We start from the raw sequence: 20287 nt of genomic DNA, 5'->3' as shown, positions 1-20287 counted from the left end.
ACAAGAATGCTTTACAAAAAGGAAACATCTTTATCACTCACCTAGATGCATCAAGGCTTCCTTGTCCCAGGGCCAAGTTGCCACTCCAGCCAGCTCTTCCTCAGAGGAGTTAGCAAAGAAGATGTTGAGGTGTGTGGATCCATCCAGTTTGAGTATGTTCTTTAGTTCATTGACATCTAAGTACGCTCTGCAAAAAAGAAATCCATTTTTCTAATGGTGATGCAAAAAGCAACAGCGTATTGAAGAAGTCCTGCAATCCAGGCAAAGATCTTACAATATCCTGAATACCAGTCCTCTGAAATATTTTAATAACCCACTTCCAAACTTCAATTACTTCACATTCATATAATCAATCTCATCTGAGGTCTTCTAGGCATTGATCAGCTAAAGCTCCATAATCCAAACATAAAACCATCCGCATTCCTAAGATCAGTATAGGCTGCTATTTATTATGAATGTAATTAACCGTGTATTATGGTCAGTAAATCTTTCTGTATCAGTAGTTACCTTGCACGTTTCCTCTAAGCTGTTTATTATTGTTACCTATAATTCTCCTCCACAATAACAAGTTTCATGTCTTCAGGCTAGCACAATAACAAGCACCAGCTCACAAAGCTATTCCTTCAGCACAAGCAGCAGCAGCTGCGCTGAGACACATGGTCTAACCCTGATACAGGATGTGTCTTAGGGAATTGCTATTTCCAGCAAGGAAAGTAGTGCCAGGGAGATAGGAGTAAGCAAAACACAGTTAGATCTGCTGTATTCAAACCCTGCAAAATAATAAGCAAACCAGTCAAGCTTACAAGTGGGCAAAAATATTACTGACAGGCAAAGTGTTTCCCTCCCAAATTCCTGACAGGCACAAAGTTAAAAGTATGGAAAGATATGAATAAAATAGGCCCAGTTAGGACTCTCATTAGGAAGGGCAACTGAGTCACACCTATTTTTAACACAGGACTAACAAACTGGTTCATGTATAGCCTGAGTATGCAGGTATGCAGCCTGGTCGTTCGCAGTCAGGCATTGACTGGGTGGCGGGAGAACATTCTTCCTCTCCTGTCCCTCACAGAAGTTCCTGAGAGAAATACTTTGAACTGAATTGTTGCTTGTGAGTCAGCATCTATTCCAAAGAGTTTTGCTCTTTTCTGTCTTGGGAGCCAGATATAGTACACCTTACACCAAATTTCTATTGGAGAAGTAGGTCCCACATCATGCCAAGGCTGCTTACAGGTCTCCCGAGAAGAGCAGGGTTTCTTTTTAGCTTTTAGGATGTCTGAAGGTTACAGAGCAATTTGTTTGTGGGCCATCAAATTCAATCCCCTAGACTCAATGGCCTTTGTAAGTACTTTTGGCTCTCCTTTGGAGGAACAGCCTTTTCTATATTTGAATATAGGAAGAGCAAGCTTGCCAAAGCTTATACTGTACTGCCACACTGGTTCCAGTGGTACCATTATACTCTCTCTCAGAGCAGAGCTGGAGAAAGTGAAGCATGAGAGTGAACCCATAGGTTCTCTGTCTCCAGCTCACACTATCTCTTGGTATTAAGTTTTGTACCAACACAAGATCTAAAACATGGATGAGTTGTACTATCTTCACTTGCCCAGTGTAAATAACACAAAGAGAAATCACAAGGGTTTGTCACCGAGTCAGTCTCCTAATTGCAAGCATGATTCAATCGCTTGTAAGGAAAGAACACCATTATGGTCTTGAGCAGGTTGGTATCTGCATCCTCAAGTCCCCCTTTCCATATGTGCATGGGTGTGTATATACTCATGTAGCTCTCACAAACCAAATGCATGCACTTTGAGTAAGTAGAGTTCCTTCCTTGCATACTTTGCAAGGCTTTCGTTCCCTGAAGGGTGAAAAAAAAAAAACAAAAAAAAAAAAAAAAAAAAAAAAACAGGGGTGTTGGCTCAACACCAAGATCTTTCTGTCCTTCCCTGGAGGACTCCCCAATGGAAAACACATTCATATTTCCACAATAGTTTCCCCTGCCACTCGCTTAAGTCATTGCCTCTAAAATAGTTCAAGGCTGGGTGTCCCCAGGCCCTCACTGACTCATGGAGGAAGATGTGCTCTTTGGGGACACCAATGGAAGGCTATGTTTCCATTCCATACAGTGTTTATCTTCTGATCAATGTGGATGACATCCTGAAGGACAGGTCAGCACTGTGACCCTTTACACATTTCTCATCTCTCCACTGTTCTCAATTCATCTATATTTCCCTTAGCTCCTCAAGCTTGCTCTGCATGTATCTGCCCAATGTTCTGATCTTGTACTTAATCTATTTCCAGGATCTTCTTTGTGTCTTAAATCATCTTTTCCAAACATAGGCTCTTTGCTAAATGTGTCCATGAGCAATAGCTTGAAATTACATCAGTGCTTATGTGCATTTCCAAATAAAAGTGTAAGAGTATTAGAGGGAAAAATGTGATAGAGCACGTGTATATATGAACAGAGGATAATGCATATGTTGGCATGTGCGAGAGCATCAGTACAAGAGTGAGTAAAGGCATAAGAGAGAATGTAGCAGTGATGTGGTTCTTCGTGAGAGAAAGCACAGGACAGAAAGAGAAGCACTGTGTAACTTTGGGTAGAAAAATGTTTGTGTGTTTTGTATCACTGTGGGAAAGAAAGACCCACTGTTTGTGTTTGAGACTGCTGTCATTGACTGTGGAGGCAAGCATTTTATGGTCTAAGTGTATCCATACAGTAGTAACTATAATCAAACTCCCCTCCTGAGATTATCAGTTTTATCCTCTCTCTTCTCTTATATTTTCAAATGATCTATATTGATATCTCTTTTAATCTCAGTTTTCTTTTTGCCTGTTGTTCACACAAACTAATCCCCAGCTATATCCCCTATCACATTCTCAGAGCACGGGCATACTCACTCTCCCAGTTATTTGCATGCAGGCTATGTGATTCAACATCTAGGACTGTTTTGTATATGGATTATTACTGCAGACAACATTCAGAACAGACAGTACTTAACTAATTCACCAGTGATGTCAGTGCATCACCAAGACTGAATTCATATCTAATGTAAATCCACTGTACCAAGTAAATTGGTCTTGGTTTTATAGTATTCCTCTGACCGCTACCCCCTTTTAGCCAACAAAAGTCTGTGAATGAGCGGATTGTATTAAAATGGGATAAAAACAGAATGCTAAATGGTTTTTCGCCAAGGCTCCGCACAGGATTGGGTGTAAACAGATCATGCTTGCTTGGGAGGAAGTAAATGTAACCCCTTTTGTAAAAGCATACTGTTACCCATAACATGTAAACATATCAAGTCTTTCATTTAGTCAAATCCTTTGAAAAATGTGTGAACATGTACCTGCATGTGCATGCATGCACTGGGATAGGAGTGTGCAAGCAAGGGTTTGGATTGCACATACGTGCAAGTCAGCCAAGAGCGTGTATGCAAGGGAACCAATATGTGTGTGTGTGTGTGTGTGTGTGTGTGTGTGTGTGTGCGTGCGCACATGCATGTTTGTGTGTAAGAGATAAAAACATGAGCTGGAATTCCACCCTCTCTTTCCTCCCCATGTTTCTAATAACCTCCCATCCCTATCCATCATCAGCACATTCCTGCACTCAAGGAGGCATAAATTAACTACTTTTGCAGTTCATGTCCAACTACGTAGCCGCAGGCAGCAGACCCAACAGTTACCAGGTCAAAATAATTTTCAGTTATTGCGCTGGACTGGGCTGACTCCCCCCTGCTTCTGCGGCTGCTTTGTTATCAGCCCAGACTATCTGACCCAATGCAATCTGTGAGCATTGCTTACACCTCTCAAGGTTATGTGGGTCCCCTGATAGAGGACATAATGTCTGTCACATGGGCTTGTGCCAAAGAGAACCAAAGAGCCCAGCCTCTCCAGCACTGCCAAACTCGCATTTCAAAGACATGAGTGCAGTCTTGGAAAGGGATCAAAGCCCTTCCAACTGTCATTAGAATATTTCCTTTATGCATCTCTCCATGAGTGCCAGCAACATATTTCATAAAATTCATTGGCTCGAGATGGTACCTCCAATATAAACCTGAATGGGGAACTGTTAGGGCAAGTCTATGTGGAAAACAGAAGAAAATCCAAAGCACAACAAAACATGTGTAATTCCTGTAATGGAAAAAACATACGATGCTGGATGCTGCGAGCGTGCCTTGCTCAAGAAAGCCTAATGAGCCTATTAGTGCATCATAAAAGGTCTCCTTTGCTAGGATCTGTTTTAGACATAGAAATTCTATGGGCTGTTTAAAGCCGTTTGGGACAGTGAATCATATCAGGCAATGTGCACATTCCCACCCAGATCTTTGCACAGACATATTTGTTCAATGTACAGCATTTGGTTTGTTTTTTTTTTTTCCTCCACTGCAGAGCGAATAGCACTCTGGAATTGTACTGTACAACAGCTCACTCTTATCCAGTAAGCCCCAGACCTCAATCAGTAATATGTATCCCACACAGTACTCCAGTTTCAATCTAATGGAGTCTTTAGCTCATCTAGCAGTGTCCCATGACTGCCCTACCCTCCACTCAGCACGCCCCAGCAGTCATACAAGCCATTATCCCTGCGCCTTTCTCATCTATCAAGCCCATTTCCTGTCAATTTGGGCTGTGGCTTCTACACAGCAGGACTCAGTCCCAGTCAGTAAGACAAAACCTTCACCTGAGCCCCATCTGACAAAGCTGGCCCTATTCTGTCCATGGGTGCTGCTGCGAGGAGCTTCCTTCTGCTGGCTCTCACCTCCAAATCCAAGTCAAGTTACAGCTTAGCTACATATTTGACAATGGCTTTTAAATTTGCCTGGCACCAGGTATTGTATCCAATCGTATTAAATCTGGCCTGGGTGACTGGAATCACACTGTGCTATATGTGGGCTGGAAGCTCCTTCCTTCCTCCTCCCTCCTGCTTTTTTCTCCCAGGTACATTGCCAGAGAATGGCTTTACTGTGCTCACCTAAGTGTTGCTGAGGTGCAGCCTCTTGTTCTCGTGGTTGTTTTCACAAGGAAGACGGAGCTTTGCAGCCCTTATTGTTAGGAAACGTTTTGTTCTGTCTGCTCTAAGTTATTCTCTGTTTGACTTTGTTTTGCCTTTTTTTCTTCAAAGACAAGTGTCACTTTACAACAAGAAAACAAACAGCGTACTTTTTTAATAAGAGTATTATTTGCAGGACCCCACACAAACTCAGAGGAGGAACTCAGTTATCTGCTCGCTGAGGAGTATGGTCTCCAAGTGCCTCATGTTTTTCTTAGGAACAAAAGGCACTGCATTTCATCATCTCAAAAAAACAAAAAACAAACCCAAACAAACAACTCATTATGCCAGCATCTTCTGCTGGGAGAAGCCAGCCTTAGAAAAGCTCCATCTCCTCTCTTTACATACAATATTCAATCCTTTACCCAGCAGATTCAGCATATGGCAGAGCAGAATAAATCTGACAGGATCACAGGAATCGGGTACACCACGATCCTTCCCCACGTCCATTTGTTTCTGCTTTTGTTTTCATCTGATGCTCTCAAAAGAGCCAGCAGCTCAGCTTAAGCCAAGGCTGGATACAGCAAACACAGAGAAAAATTTTCTGGCAGCCTGCGACTGACTCAGGTGTGGTTCCCAATTTGGCATGATTGAGATGGCTCAGTTGTGCCCTCTTAGACCTTCTGGCTCTGAACTTGGCACCCAGGATTGATATGAACTCACTGGAGCGCCAGAGATTACAGCAGTTGCTATGTGAGCAGGCAGTCATCAACCCTTCGTCCCATTCATTCAAACACCAAGGGGGACCAAGGTTTGAGGGTGCTTTATCCACCTAGAAATTTTTGAACGCCAGCAGTGAACAGCAAACGACAGTTCTGAGCTAAAGTCTGTTCTTCCTGAAGGTAATGGCAACAGCCTCAATTTCAATAGCACTGTAAGCTGAGCTGGAAATGAGGCCATTTGGCAGATGCACACAATTACAATTTAGCTTTTCCTCCTGGCACTCCTCAACCTTAGGTGATTAGACATGGATCTCTCCTTCTGGAGACCAGTGTTGATGCTAGTGTATAACCAGGCCTTTGCCTTCAGTAATGGAGCCAGAGAAACGCAGATCTGGAAAGGATATCAAGAGACCACTGCTGCTATCCCTCCACTCCAGAACAGGAACATCTCTTCATGTCATACCAATCAGGTAATCTGGCTTATTCTTAAAGACCATGCATGACAAGGACTGTTAAACTGCCCCAGCAACCTACACTCAATGTTTTTCAATGCCTTTATTATCGGCAAGTTTTTCCTAATGTCTACCTGAATCTCTTTTGCTGCAACAGAAGTGTATAATTTTGTCCCATTCCCCACAAACATGGAGACCAGGTGATTCCCTTCTTCTTTACAAAACCTACCACTTATCTAAAAACATGTCTCCTATCAATTCTTCTTCTTCTTCTTCTTCTTCTTTCTTTCTTTCTTTCTTTTTTTAAGGTTTAAACCTTGATTTCCTCTGTCCTTCCCCACCGGTTACATTTTCAAGATCTCTAGTCATTTTTGCTGTTCTCATCTGATCTGTCCACATCTTCTAAAAGGCTAGTGGTAAAACCAGGATCCAGTCCTCAAGCCAAGAACTTATCAGTCCAGTATAACTGCAACACTAGTCCTGGCTATTAACTCTAGCCTAACATAAAATGCACAGTGGGGCTGCAAACAGCTTTACTGCTTTTCCCCTCTTTCCTATCTGAAAGTCTACCAAAACTCTGAACAGAAAAGGACAATCTACAAACTCTCTTTAACAGTGGACTTGCAAAAACATTTTGCCTAATCTAATGTTAAAGATCTACCTTTGTTGGCAAATTTAATTTCGTGCTCATTTTAGACAGATCGCAATAAATCATCTGAAGCAGGAAATGTGCTTCATCTACATTTAGTTTAGTGTTAATTTAAGACACTGGTGTAAGTGTAATAAAAGTCATGCTAATTTATTGATAAAGATATAAATCTTTCAGTGATTGGGATAGAGCCTGAAATAGACTGCAGCCATAATGTTACAAGTGAAAGGTTTTAGGTCCCAATTTAGAACCAGATCTCTGCCTGTGTTCACACAGAAATCCAAATGTGTAACTGCAGTTCTCTGACTGCATTCAAAGCAGGCCGTTGTGTCCACAGGAGTAAAGTGCAAGCATCATCAGCACATAGGCTTGGCAGCTTTTAAAAAATTTTAGTCTATTCACTGCAGCAAAATGTCCTCCAGAGCCCCCAGATCTGATCTCCCATTACAAGAAAGGGGAAAAATATTTGAGAAAGAAAAAAATAACGATAAGGATCCAGCAAAAGACACTTAGGATAATTGCTCAAATATATACCCAGCTTCCAGGTTGGTTTGCTAACCTGTGCTGAACTCTGTATCATTGTAGTGACACTGCTAATGCACTCAGGTTAGCAAGTTAAAAGCTGGCCCAGGCATTTTTACATCAATGGCAGGTCCTACAGCTGAGACCTATCCAAAACAACACAGACTACAAAATAAAAGCCCATAGAGCTCTGGGTGTTCTGCTGATCTTAGGGTGCCCTCCAAAGTGCCCTCCTCCAAACTGAACTAATTCTGCCTTTATGTTGGTGACTCAGGCTTTACTCACCCTGCGAAAAAACAGTATCAAAATATAGAAAGAAAAATGGAAAAATGGAAAGAATTTTTACTCTGTAAAATATGGGACTCATTTGGATCTGAGTATTCTTTATCCTGCTACAAAGACTGTGAGTAGCTCCTTCGTCTAAAGTAGGGAATTTTTACAAACTTTGGGTGGATTTAGTGTCCAGTCATCAGTTTCAGGAAAGTATGTGCCATGAAGTGCTGGCTTTCCAACTGCACTTCTAGACAATCCTAGAAATATGCACATTTCCACTATAACATTGGGCACTATTACTCTATACGGCTTATTAAAAAAAAAAAAAAAAAAAAAAAAAAAAACTTAAAGGAAATTACTCACTACTAAATTCTGAAAATCAGTATTATATTTTATAAAACCCTAATGGTGCGCCCCTACTCAGCTGTATCAGGCTTTCTCATAAAAACCCTCTAATAAAAGATACAACTGTATTTCATATAATTGCCTATAGACAATTTCTGTATGTTGCAAATGCAATATCTACTTAATGGGCTGAACCACAATAACATGTCTGAATAAACCTGATCTTACGATTTTTCCAAACCTAGGTCTGGGTCCTCTTTCGTTTTGGTTCGTTTGTGCTTCCACATCGAGCCAACTTCTGTTCTCATTGGGCTGTGCACAAAGTATCAGCACTCACTGTGATGTATTTGCTCCAGTGTAAATCTAGAGTTAGTCAGAGCAAAATTTGATTCTCAAAGTGCAGCTTCAGGTTCAAATCCAAAATCTCAAAGGAAACCTCAGTTGAAACGACCAATTTTTTGCCCAATTTCTGGCCAACAAAACTTGCTTTTTTAAGGAGGGAGGCGGGTTTCCTCAGATCTCCACACGGATTCTCTCAAAGGTTTGTAAATCCTTGCCAAATTCTTCACAAACCTGGGCTGAGATTCAGAAATACAGTGAAAACAGATTTTTTTTCCTGTCACTTTTGCTGCTGGTTCTGGCCAGGATAAGAAAGTGTAGAGGCTCAGGGAAAAATAATGGGGAAAAAGATGATGCAAAAAATTTCAGAAGTCAAACATGTTCTGTTTGAACTCTGGGCAAAAATTTGGGGTGGCTGTTAATACACACAAAATTCACACCCTTTCTCCCTTTCTCCTCCATGGCTTTACTACCTACCTACAGGTTATACCAGAGACCACACCTACAGGTTTATATAGTGCAAAATATATATATTTTGCATATATATGCTAAAGATCACAAATACGTGATCTCTAAATCTTCTCCCTTGCAGGGCTTACATCAACGAGTGGGGCAACATTTGACTTCACTGTAGTGAGAAAGTTTCTTCGCAGAATGATAAAAAAATAATTAAGCTAACCAACTGCATGGAACTAGGAAAAGAAACCCTGCGCAGCCAACTTGCAGGAAGGAAAAGAAAACGAAGGGAAAGCCTTGGCCAAGAGAATTGTGATCTTACTGCACAATTAACTTCTGCGACAGCGAGCAGAATTAAAATACAGAACATTACAAGAAGCAAAGCATTATAAAGCATAAATGCATATTTCACAGACCTTTGAAATCAGCAACACTGGCAGGTTTATTTGTTTTGATTGTCTTTTCTTCTTTCTTTTACTACTTTGGGATTTTTTCCCTCTACTTTTCAAGACTAAAGCCAAATGACCCATGAGAAATGTACTGTAATTTGTCTCTTATCCATCCCTCATCTCCATCTGATATTCCCTCTGCCCTGGTTACCCTGATGTTTTTCCAGACTCTACAGGCTGAACCATTGTAACAAGGAGAAAAGTCAAATGATAAAGAAAGAAGTGGCGTAAGAATATTTTCAGGAACCCGTTCTGTTAAAACAGATTTCCTTTGCTGCTTTTCCGCAGCCCTTTTGGCTGCAGCAAACCTCATTCACATACTTGAGAATTTAAAACAGTATAGGAAGGTATATATATTTTAGGCTATTTTAACCATCGGTTATACTGCTTGGCACTTCCAGAGTGCTTCCCCCTTGGGCCTCAAAACGCTTCCTAAACATGAGGAGAGAAATTCCACTCTGGTCAAAGCCCTGACACAAGGCCTCCGCGCCGCTCAAAATCCCGTCCAAGGGCTTAAGTGATACTGTAGCAGGACAGGAGACCTTGTGCTGGGCCTCCTCTCAAGAAATCTTACAACTGAAAAGGCCATGAAATAGGCAAATGGAATCATTTTCCTTGTCATACAGATGGGAAAACGGAGGTACAGAAGCGCAGTAATTTGTTCAAAGTAACATAATCATTCAGTGTGACAGCTAGGATTAGAAACTACATCTCCTGAGTCTATGTGCTGTGATAATATGGATCATCTTTCTTTTAAATAAGTGGTAGCTTGTGTTACTGATCCTTCAGGTTTTCTTCAGGTTTTCTCTTACTTCACGATCTTTTAGTCACATTTTACGATCTCCAGGAAATCCTAAAGGTCTAGGGTCAGGAGATGGAAAGTAAGAGTTCCCAACAATAGGTTGATCTTCCCTGAATTCCTTAGCTTCACTGTTTCTGAAGAAGAGACAAGCACATTTAGTTCATAAACAGATTTTCTTGTGGAATCAGGGCTCTGCTTTCAATGAGTGAGCAGTTCTAATAATATTTGGCATTTATATACCACCTCTCATCCCAAAGAGCTTCCAAGAACAACCAACAGATACGTGCATAGCACACTGCACAATAGTTCAAGCAAAGGACATTTTGGTTTCAGTCACCAGAACCTGATTTTTTATGAAAAGCACCAGAGACCAGGAATGTAGTCTGTCATCACTCACATGATCCAAATCAAGAGTTAGGTAGATACCCCGTTAATCAGACTGGAAGTTAGAAATCAAGAGGAAACTTGAGGTTTTGACATAGAATTTCCTTCAAATATAGGAGTGTCTTACTGCAACTCTCTATATCAAAGTCATCTAACAATTCCCACTATTAATATTAAACTCCAGCCACGTCTGTCTCCTCCCTATCCTAGTGATTTTGTGGTCAAGCTTGAGGTCAAATTCATTGCCCTTACAACCAGATCCCTTCCTGGCATGACCCTGGGGTCTGGAGTCACCCAGGCTTGGTAATTCCAGAGCCCTGGGGAAGTCTTCATGTCCCCTCTGCTCTATAGCACACCTAAAGTGCGGAGTTACAGTACTGCATGGATACAGGCTCGGCATTATCTGCCTATGTCTTGTGCCCTTGCAGTAAGCAACTGTGGACAGGTAAGGAAGGCAAGGACCCTCTTGGCACTCCAGTGCGTCACCTGCCACAAGAACTTTTAGGAGTCTGAGGATGCAGGTCCAGCTAGGGAGCCTCACAGTCCTGAGGTGCTCACAGCATCTGGCAGCTGGATTGCATTCAGTCATAGCTCCTTCAAAGGGGTGACTTGTTGCATTGTCCCTGCTAGGGTTTGCAGCTGGGATTTTAAGGGATCTGGACATTTAGCTATCCCCTTTAGCATCTCCTCTAATTAACCCACAGTAAAAAAAATGCAGGATGAAAAAGAACAAGATCAAATTCTTTGCTCCTTTCATCTCATTTTTTGACACTAATCCTCCCTGCACATAAACCCCATGCCACAGAGTGAAATATACGTTGCTATTGGAACAAAGAGTGACTTGGAATCAGGCCCGCAGCAGCAAAAAAATAAAATAAAATCATATATAACCACAAAGGACCTAGCATGTTTATTACAGATACTTCTGTAGTTGATGGGCCAAAATAACCAGCTCAAATATGCATCTTGCAAAACATCACTATTGCTTTGGAGATGCCGCTTCTTTTCTGTTTTTGTTTTTACAACTCATGAACTTCCAAATCTCATTTCTTAACCTCCTGGCAGCACTGTGCTTAATATCAGTCCTCCTGCAACGGGCAGTTGATCCGTGGCTTACAGTTAGGATAATCCTAGTTTTCCTCCTTTCAGAAAAAGAAATGAAAACCTAATTCAAACGAGATTGGTTGAAATTTCTTCTTCTTTCATCATACGCATGAAAAGGTAGGAGACACCTAAGTGAGACTGCAAAGAACATAGCCTGTTGATGGAGACCTCAGTTTAGGAAAACTAAGAAAAGCTTATGCCCTGGCACTAAAAGCCTCAAGTTTTCAAAGTGCATGAGATTCTTTTCCCCTTTTCAACAAAGAATCAATATTTTTACATCTTTTAATTGCCTGGAGTTTAGGGGGGGAGATGGGTCATATTGCCAGGCCTTTACCTTCAACAATGAAGTCTTGAACATAGCTTTTAAGAAAAAAAGAAAATCGAACAATCAGATTCAAAGAACCATCAAATATTATGAGACCTATGAAGGCTAGTTACTCTAGTTTTTTCCCAATAGTGAAGAGATTACAAAGAAAACGAAAATGACAGTTGCTGAAATAGAAATTTTAGATAAGAACATTTCAGCTTTGAACTTCCCAGAATCCATAGCAAATTGCCAGGTGATCTGGCAAAAACACCAACACACCCACAATGGAAATAGCTCAGAGTTGCTGAAAGAAAATAATGTGGATGGTGACTTTTCTAAATCCAAAAAATTTTTTGAATTCTTATTCCTGTCTAGTAGGAAGGCAGAAAGAAAGGAAAAGAAGGAGTGGGAGAGAGGACTTCAGACTTTGTCAAGTGACTAGTGTTGGGAGAGGAAACATGGCAGCACCGGCTAGTAATAGGCATTGCTAACATGAGCAACTCCCTAACATGAAAATCTCATTCCTCATTTCTGTTTCTCTAGGACAAGCACAGGAGGAAAGATATAAATGTGCCTTTTCCAACACTCAGGAACTACCACTCTTTTGGGCTTCCTCCCCACCCGTGGAGGACCTGGCTCTTCTGCATAGATACAAGGTAAAGCAAATAGCATTCCACACATGTGCTTTGGAGAGCTGAAGTTTCTTGAAATGAAGAGTATATCAAGCAGAAAAGATCCCTTAAATAAACAGTAGGCAGCAGATACCTCAGATGATGAAATACTAGGCAGATGGAAGGACATTTGTGTTGCTTCACATATGGATCTGCTAACAAACATATCAGAGAGCAGGCGTTATCAGCTCAAAACATAAGACTGATTGTAAACATTCCCTGGAGGACACATTTCCCAAAACCTTACCAAATTGGACTGGCAGCTTATAAAAAGTGCAATCCAGCATGTAACAGTAAACTGTAGGAAATCATACCCATATATTTGGCCTTCAGACCTGACTGTAGAAATTGCCTGTTTTGGCACCTGTGGATCTACTTGAATCAAATACAGACCCCTAGCAAAGTATTATACAATGATCTATTCTCTTTTGTTGAATACTAACATAAGAAGGCCAAAACTCTAGTTTTCCTCTATGACAGATTTCTTGACTACTTTTGCCATAAGTGTGATCATGGTAGGCAATCCATGAAGTTTAACTTTTGCCTTCCCTGTGACATTTGTTCCATGTGCCACTTGACTTGCACATCTCAACAATGCATCAACTTTCACTCTGGTTTACTGTAGTAGGGTATACTGGCAACATGTCACTAAAAACTACCACTCTTACTTTTCTACAGGACTTGATGAGTACACATCTAGCTTTAGAAAAGATCCAGCCAAAATTCCAGGTTGTCATTTTTGTCTATTGATTCTCACACAGAGACCCCTAATTATACAAATCTGAATTTCTAAAATTTATGTTGACATGAAATGTCTTGCATCTCCCCAACAAAGACAGAAAGGAAAGGGGTCATTATGAGTTCCCTCACCTTTACACCTCCACTACTGCCAACTCGAGTATATCTCAGAAAACTTTGTAAAACCTGAGATCCTGCCTTGTTATACTGGGGAGGAGGATTGCAGAAGAAGATATCCTGGAACCACCTTTTGGATTCTCTTTCTCTGATGGTTTTCTAGATCTAAAACTGGAAGTGCTTCAGGTATCATTCCTACACAGATCAAAGAGAACTTAGTGTCTGATCAAGTCAAGAACTGTGAAAGGGTTGACCTTACTTTTTTAAAACAAAATAAGTAATTTAAAAGCAAAAACACATGAATAAATCTATGCCCCAAAGTAAAACTGTTAGAGGATTTCTAAGTATAGGAGGAGGAATCCAGGGACTCTTACCCCTTATCTGAATCCAACTCGATGCAAGAGGAGAATAAAATGGCACAGATATCTTCAGGCAAAGTGGGATAAACACCCCGATATATCTGACAGAAGCATTTTACTCTGTGTTTGGAAGTTTATCATGACCAATCAATTCTGGAATAATTAGTGAGTGAATTCTGGTGTTTGGCACTGATGCAACAGTGGAAAAAAGGCCAGAGGCAAAAGGAAAGTAATTTTCATAGTGCTGTGAACTGTTGCCATCAATCCTTACCCAAAACATACCTTCCATTTACTCTAGTGCAATGCTGTTCTGCAAGAGCTTTCCTCTTCGCTATGCATTTCCGTCTCAGGAAGGCTGTCTACCTCACTCTTGCTCTGGATGTGGAAATCTAAGCCAAAGACCGATGTCTTTGGGAGGTCAGTCTTTCTATGGACTTCAAAGAGCTTATGATATCCTTTTCTTAGAGGTGTCCAGACAGAAACTGTAATGTATATTTGGAACAATGTTTTATATGTAAAAATAGAAATGGTTGAATGACTCTTAAGGAATGCAGTCTGATGGAAAAGCCTGATGTAAATTGTGCGTAGCATTTACATACCTATTTTCAGCCTCTAACCTAGGTGCTCTGCATCCTAGTGGAAGTACCTACCTCTCCGCATCAGCCATAAAGACTTTTAGATTTAATTCTTGATTCATATTTGTGCTGAAGGTCTACACCTGCTGAGAGCTGATGGCATGACCGCTCCCCTAAGGATCTGAGCAACAACTACAAATAGACAGTGCTTACATGTAAGTTTATAAGAAAGGAGAGCTGTAACTACACATTTTGGAAGGAATCAGCAACTCAGAGAATTAGTCCTTAACAGAAAGCAAGCTATATCTAAAAGTAAAATAAAAACTTTTAACCACTAATGCTAAACCCAAACATATTCACGTATTTCTTATAACATAACTTCATGTTCATGAAGACTTCATTCTTAATATTTCTCAGATATTCATACATTTCTATTCCTTAGTCTGTTGCTTGCTGGGATTGAAAGCAGGAATAGAGTATCTTCAAGATTCACGGAAATTGGGATATGACAGAAAAACACTATTTTTTAATTGTTCCCAACCAGTTTTGCAAATCTAAGCAGTTCAGACAGTTTGGAAATGTTTCCAAACTCTGTGATGTTCACTTGAAACAAACTAAGTTTTGGCCTTTCTGAGGTCTATCCACACTCTCTAAATGACTGTATTGTATTTCTTTATTTACTTCGATTTTTTCACCAGTTAATCTCTCTCTGTCTCATTTTTAATTAAACAAAGCAAATAAATAAATCAACCAAACACAAAATAAATTAAGAAAAAGCTTTTAAAGGGGTAAAGGGGATTTAGATCCAACCTCCCATTGAAAGCCAGTGGGTATTGCCTTGAGTACATAATTCCTTTTTGTGCCTTTGGAAAGTGCACAAAAATTGTGTAGATGATTACAGTGATAGGTCTATTAATTGATATCCTCTGGATTTTATTTTGCTTTTTAAATCAATGTCTGAGCCCCGACTGCAAAAGCAGCTTAAATCAACAATCTCATTCCTTTCTGCTCAATGCTCCCTCACTTGTCTTCTTGGATACAAATATAATTGCAAGTCTGACAAGGGCACAAGCTTCATTATACTGGATCATGGAAACTAGAAATGAATCAATAAGCAAAGAGGCAAACTCCCAATCAACTAGTTCCTGCCACCCAGCGTGGAATTCTTCACAATTTACCCCTAATCCTGGGTCTGATCAAACTGAAATGTCTTAAGGGTCAGGAATGCCTGTGCTTCCTTTTGGTATTTATTTCACAGTCTAATCAAATCTCAGAAATGCTGACATTTTCTGTGTTTCTTATCTTTATCCTTAGTATAATTTGTGCTGCTTAAGGTTGAAGAAATAATTCAGCAACATCCTTCATGTGATGGGCAAATCATTAATGGAGGAGAAATGCTGGCAAGGCCCAAGAAACAGATTTAATTCCCTTCTTGGCGTATTCATTTTATTGTGTCTTTCAGTATAATTTCAACATGGAATTTTCCTGGCATAAATCACACAGGTTTCCCTTTTCCCCTCTACACCATGCTGCGTAGTTCTGTGTTTTGGTAAAACTCATCTATAAATAGTTGCCCTCTGTGGCTATAAAAAAATACCTCAGTAGTCAAAAGCCAACCCTTGCTAGGGAACAGCTGTGGATGCCTGAACGCACACAGGACCCAGCATCACACAGCAAAGCCCTTTTTTGGCTCCATGTCAGAGCAAACTGATTAAATAAGGCCATAGTCAAGTTAACGGAAAAGGAGCCCCTTGCCTGGAAAAGAGGGAGAGAGAGACTGACTCTAGCATGGGTTGCAGAAACATCAGGGTATTTTCATTTTCTCAATAATATATTTTTTTTTAACTTAGCAACCCCCTCCACTACGTCTTCCTCCCTCCACCCTTCAGCCAAATTCCAGTAAACTCTTGTACCTAAAGAAACAGAACAGAGACTTTATCAACGCTATTATCGAGGGTCACAGAAGTAAATTTTAAGGTCCGTGCTACTTTTCTATCTGACTGATTTAACTGATTAAAGTATGTCTGCTCTTCCTGCACTTTCAACTGCATTGGGGGTAACTGGTGAAATTCAAACCAACCAGCCGAAGCTCCTCTTACAAGTCAAGGCTGGAGATACGCAGAACGATGTTGAGGGGAACATACTGGAAAGGGAGAAAGGAGAGGCATATTGTCTCCCAGTAAAGCAGCAAAGTGTTTTTATCCGTCTGAGCGAAAAGCATTCAGTTGAGCAGAGGATGCAGGGAATTTCCCATCATCTCTGGGTACCTGCCCCATCATAAACAGGGCAGTTGGTGACAGATCACCTGACACCTGCATCTGAACAGCAAAGGTCAGGGTCTTTCTCCCCAAATTCCATTTTGCATTTTCATTTGCATGAGCCAAAATTCTTGAAACTCTTCAAGAACTCTTCAAGTTTCAAGAACTTCTACTCGAAGTCCAAGCAATGCCACAGCCTTGTAAGGATCTAAAGGGAAATGGTATAGGAGCCTCAAGTCCTGTGGGAACCAGGTCTGGGCTCTCAACACTTACAACACACCTGAACTGAGACTGTAGGCAGTTACAAAGCCAATAGCCACATAACTTCACCACTTTTCAAATTTCCCTGGGGATGTTTCACTAAGGTAAATTCTCCCTATAAGGCTGATGTGAATGACTTGAAAAGCCAACAGAGTCCTGTGCTGGAGAAACCAGCTGCCATAGGTTTTGACTGAGTCCTTTATGAATTGGCACTGGAAGGATATAGCATGGTAAGTAAAGTTATTCCTTAGGATACTATCAGTATAGTTCAAAGGATGAATGCATTCTTCAGGCAGCAGAAAGAATTTTATTCTCCAAAGGTTTTTTTAACTCAAGAACCCTCGGCCGAAGTTGCCCTCACATAAATTAATGATGTCAAAGGTTTTCAATGTGTAGGGCAAAAAATTATTTTTAAAACCGTTGCAGGTGATTGCAGTATGCTTATTCCAAATCTCTGTTGTTTCCACAATTCTGCTGTCACTGATGTTACCCCACCAGCATCAACAGAAACATGGATTTCTTCTGGGAGTACTGAATGAAAGGAAATAATACATTTAACAACAAACAGCTCACACATACCAGTGGCCATGAGCAGATTTTTAGCTAGAATTTATGTGAGTTGTCCAATGTTTCCAAGTTTTGTTATATGCTTTTTTAAACATCTGTGTACCTTCTAAAATAACTGGTCTGCAACACATAGAATCTATCCATCTTTTTCACTAAGGTGGATTGGCCACAAGAGACCTTAAAATAATAATAGAAAAAATTTGTTGAACTTAGTTCTCCTGAAGAATTTCAGAAAGATCAAATTAGGCCAAAAACTCTGATCCTGATTTCAGTGGGGTCCCTTTCTAGCAGGGGTCCCTCTAGCACGGTCCTTCCTTTAAAAGAAAAAGGAAATTAAAAATGAGAAACAGCACAGGGGAAAAGTTAAGTGTGTACTTCAAACTCACATATGCCAGGAAATTTAGAGTTAAAGGTGAAACTCCACCCTAAAGAACTTCATACTGGAGATATTTCAGTGAACAAACATAACGTGTTCTGAAATACAAGGACCCAGTAGGGTGCACTAGGTATGGAGTTTCAGCCTTCACTCCAAATTTCCTGGCTTTTTGCAGGTTTATTAGATTTGCATACCCTAACACTAAAGTACTCCACAAAGTTTCCTCGGTGCAGGTCTCCCTGGATCCTTTTGGAAGCTGAGAACAAACACTCTGATGGTAGAGCCACCCACCCATTATTAATGAACCTGGACACACTTTCTTGCAAATTTATTTTAATTTGAGATGCTGAAATTGGTAGCTTCGGTTGAGTTTACCTGAGAAACTCTAAATCTGCAAATCTGCTCAGAACAAAATTGAAGGACAGGATTTCGAATACTCCTAATCTTACCCCACTGTATATTGGTCCCATAACTCTCCTTTAGCCAATGCTATAATTGAGCAAACAAGGAATTGTTATTGACAGTAGCCATTTGTATTCCTAGTCTAAACATCCTACAAGTTTGTGGGATGGGGATATAGCCATCCTAGTTCCCAGGTAATCTGGTTCTACTGGATGAAAAATGACCGCTGCTATCAATATCATGCTTTTTGCAGCACAACTTTTATGAATACTCATAACATTCAGTAAATATTGAAGTGGTCCACAGTATCCCATAAAAATCCTAAAAGATCTATCATGAAGCTATGCATCATTGCCTTTTTGTGATAGCTCTAAAGAATTTTTTACCAGCAACCGTCTGCAACCCCTCTGTTCACCCACACTGTTCATCCCTCTCAGATACACGCACAGAGAAACTTTGAAGACTGTACAGGATTAATTCAATGGATATTATTGACATACAGTCAGTGGAGTGGAATACATTACACATATTTTGAAACTAGCCTCAGCAATCAGCATGCACAAACATATCTTAGCAGAGGATAGGCACAAAAGTGACAGGACAGCTCCACACGGTCGTCCCGATGGTGGGTTCCAGGCATAGTTCATTCCTCTCACTGAAGTTTGTAAGAAGGAGATAAATGGAGACATTTGCTTCTTGGTTTTCCCCCAGGCCCAAACTGTGCCAGGAAGAGAATCTATACTCACGGGGCAACATGCCTTGGGGAAAGAAGGAAGACAGCTCAGGGAAGAGGCAACCAAAGACTTAAAGCATCAAGAAATGATGCTGAAGAAGTTCAAACTAGGGTGGATAACACAAACTGTACTTCATGCTGCTCCCTACAGATCTGCCTCTGCATTTTCCTTCACTCTTTTCCAAGACTTTCATCTTTTCCCTCACCTTTCCATTTAATTAATCCCCTCCTCACAAAGTTCAAGCTATCAAATCTACACATCCACACTCAATTCTCCTGCCACACACACACTCCTTCTCATACCTCTGAAATCAGGACAGCAAACTAAAAAAAAAGCAAAGTCCACAAAAAAAACACAAGCAACGACTCACTAGGAGAAATCATACCTTTTTTTTTGGATCAACTGATAAATTTGGGGAAAATGACAAGATTTCAGGCACATAAGTGCTTCTTTGGGTAATTCTCCTCTTTTTTTCCTAATATTACTAGTTGACTTGAGAAAAGACACCACACTTCTCCAGAAACCTGCAGTAGAGCTGAGTTTCAGCTGTCATGGCTACATTAAAAACATTGCTGCTCCAGAAATCATAGCACTGACACAGTGTTATCTGTTAACTCTGCTTAGAACGTGCATCTCTTTTCCCAGTCTTTCTACTACATCTATTGCAGCAGTAAGCAAGACCTCTGCAACATAAAAAGTATTTTACTGTTCAGAAAGATTGATTACTTCTAGAAACTTTTTTTTTTTTTTTTTTTTTTTTTCCCTGAGTAATCACACTTTTGTGTTGAGTTTCTCCCCCTGGCATAAAGTTCACAGATACCAGGCTAAGTCACATCTGCTGGGCCAGTATTCATGCCTCTGCTCACATCAACATTTACAGCTGAGACTATATAAAGAAAATTCACCTCATCCTTCTCACCCCCTCTCCTGAACCCTGCGAACCCACTATGTGAAGGCATCAGAAATGCCAAGGGTTTGAAGTGTGATTGCACAGAGCAAAGTCCCCCAGGACATAACACAAGTCAGCAGCCTTTCTTCCAGTAAGATTTCTGTACATTTCCACTGGCAGCAGTGAAGAGATCTTTAGGAAAGAAAACAACTACAGTAATGTTTGCCCAAATCCAGCCATCCAAGTGAGGGGCAAAGTCAAATGTATCATGCTCACGGATGGCGTAAAGGAAGTGTGGTGGAAGTGGCTGCTCCATATTTCCTCAAGGGACAGGTATTGCTTGCAAGAAATAAGTTAAAATTCCTTAAATTCCTATTAGAAAAGGACTCTGAAAGATAGGATGGGAAATGCAAATGTATGAAGTAATGCACCTGGTTAAGCTTGGCACAGAAATAGCCTGTGCTTTACATCTCTCTCTGCGTGAAAGGTGCAACCTCCTGAATTTGCAGAATGCTCCAGTTGCTGCTAATTAAACACATAAGGCACCTCACA

The 20287-nt window shown here is 40.6% G+C and overlaps 1 protein-coding gene across 1 annotated transcript in view; it reads right to left on the bottom strand.

Annotated features, from left to right (window-relative positions):
• Positions 1–20287, bottom strand: part of PAPPA (pappalysin 1) — a 180977-nt gene that overhangs the window by 126901 nt on the left and 33789 nt on the right. The window contains exon 3 of the mRNA XM_062590886.1: positions 42–187. Within this exon, the coding sequence (XP_062446870.1) occupies positions 42–187 (146 nt within the window). The remainder of the gene's footprint in view (positions 1–41; positions 188–20287) is intronic.

Source organism: Rhea pennata, chromosome 18 (assembly GCF_028389875.1).
Source record: "Rhea pennata isolate bPtePen1 chromosome 18, bPtePen1.pri, whole genome shotgun sequence".
NCBI classification, from domain to species: domain Eukaryota; kingdom Metazoa; phylum Chordata; class Aves; order Rheiformes; family Rheidae; genus Rhea; species Rhea pennata.
The sequence above is the reverse complement of the archived record's forward strand: the minus strand, read 5'-3'. Positions and strand labels throughout refer to the sequence as shown.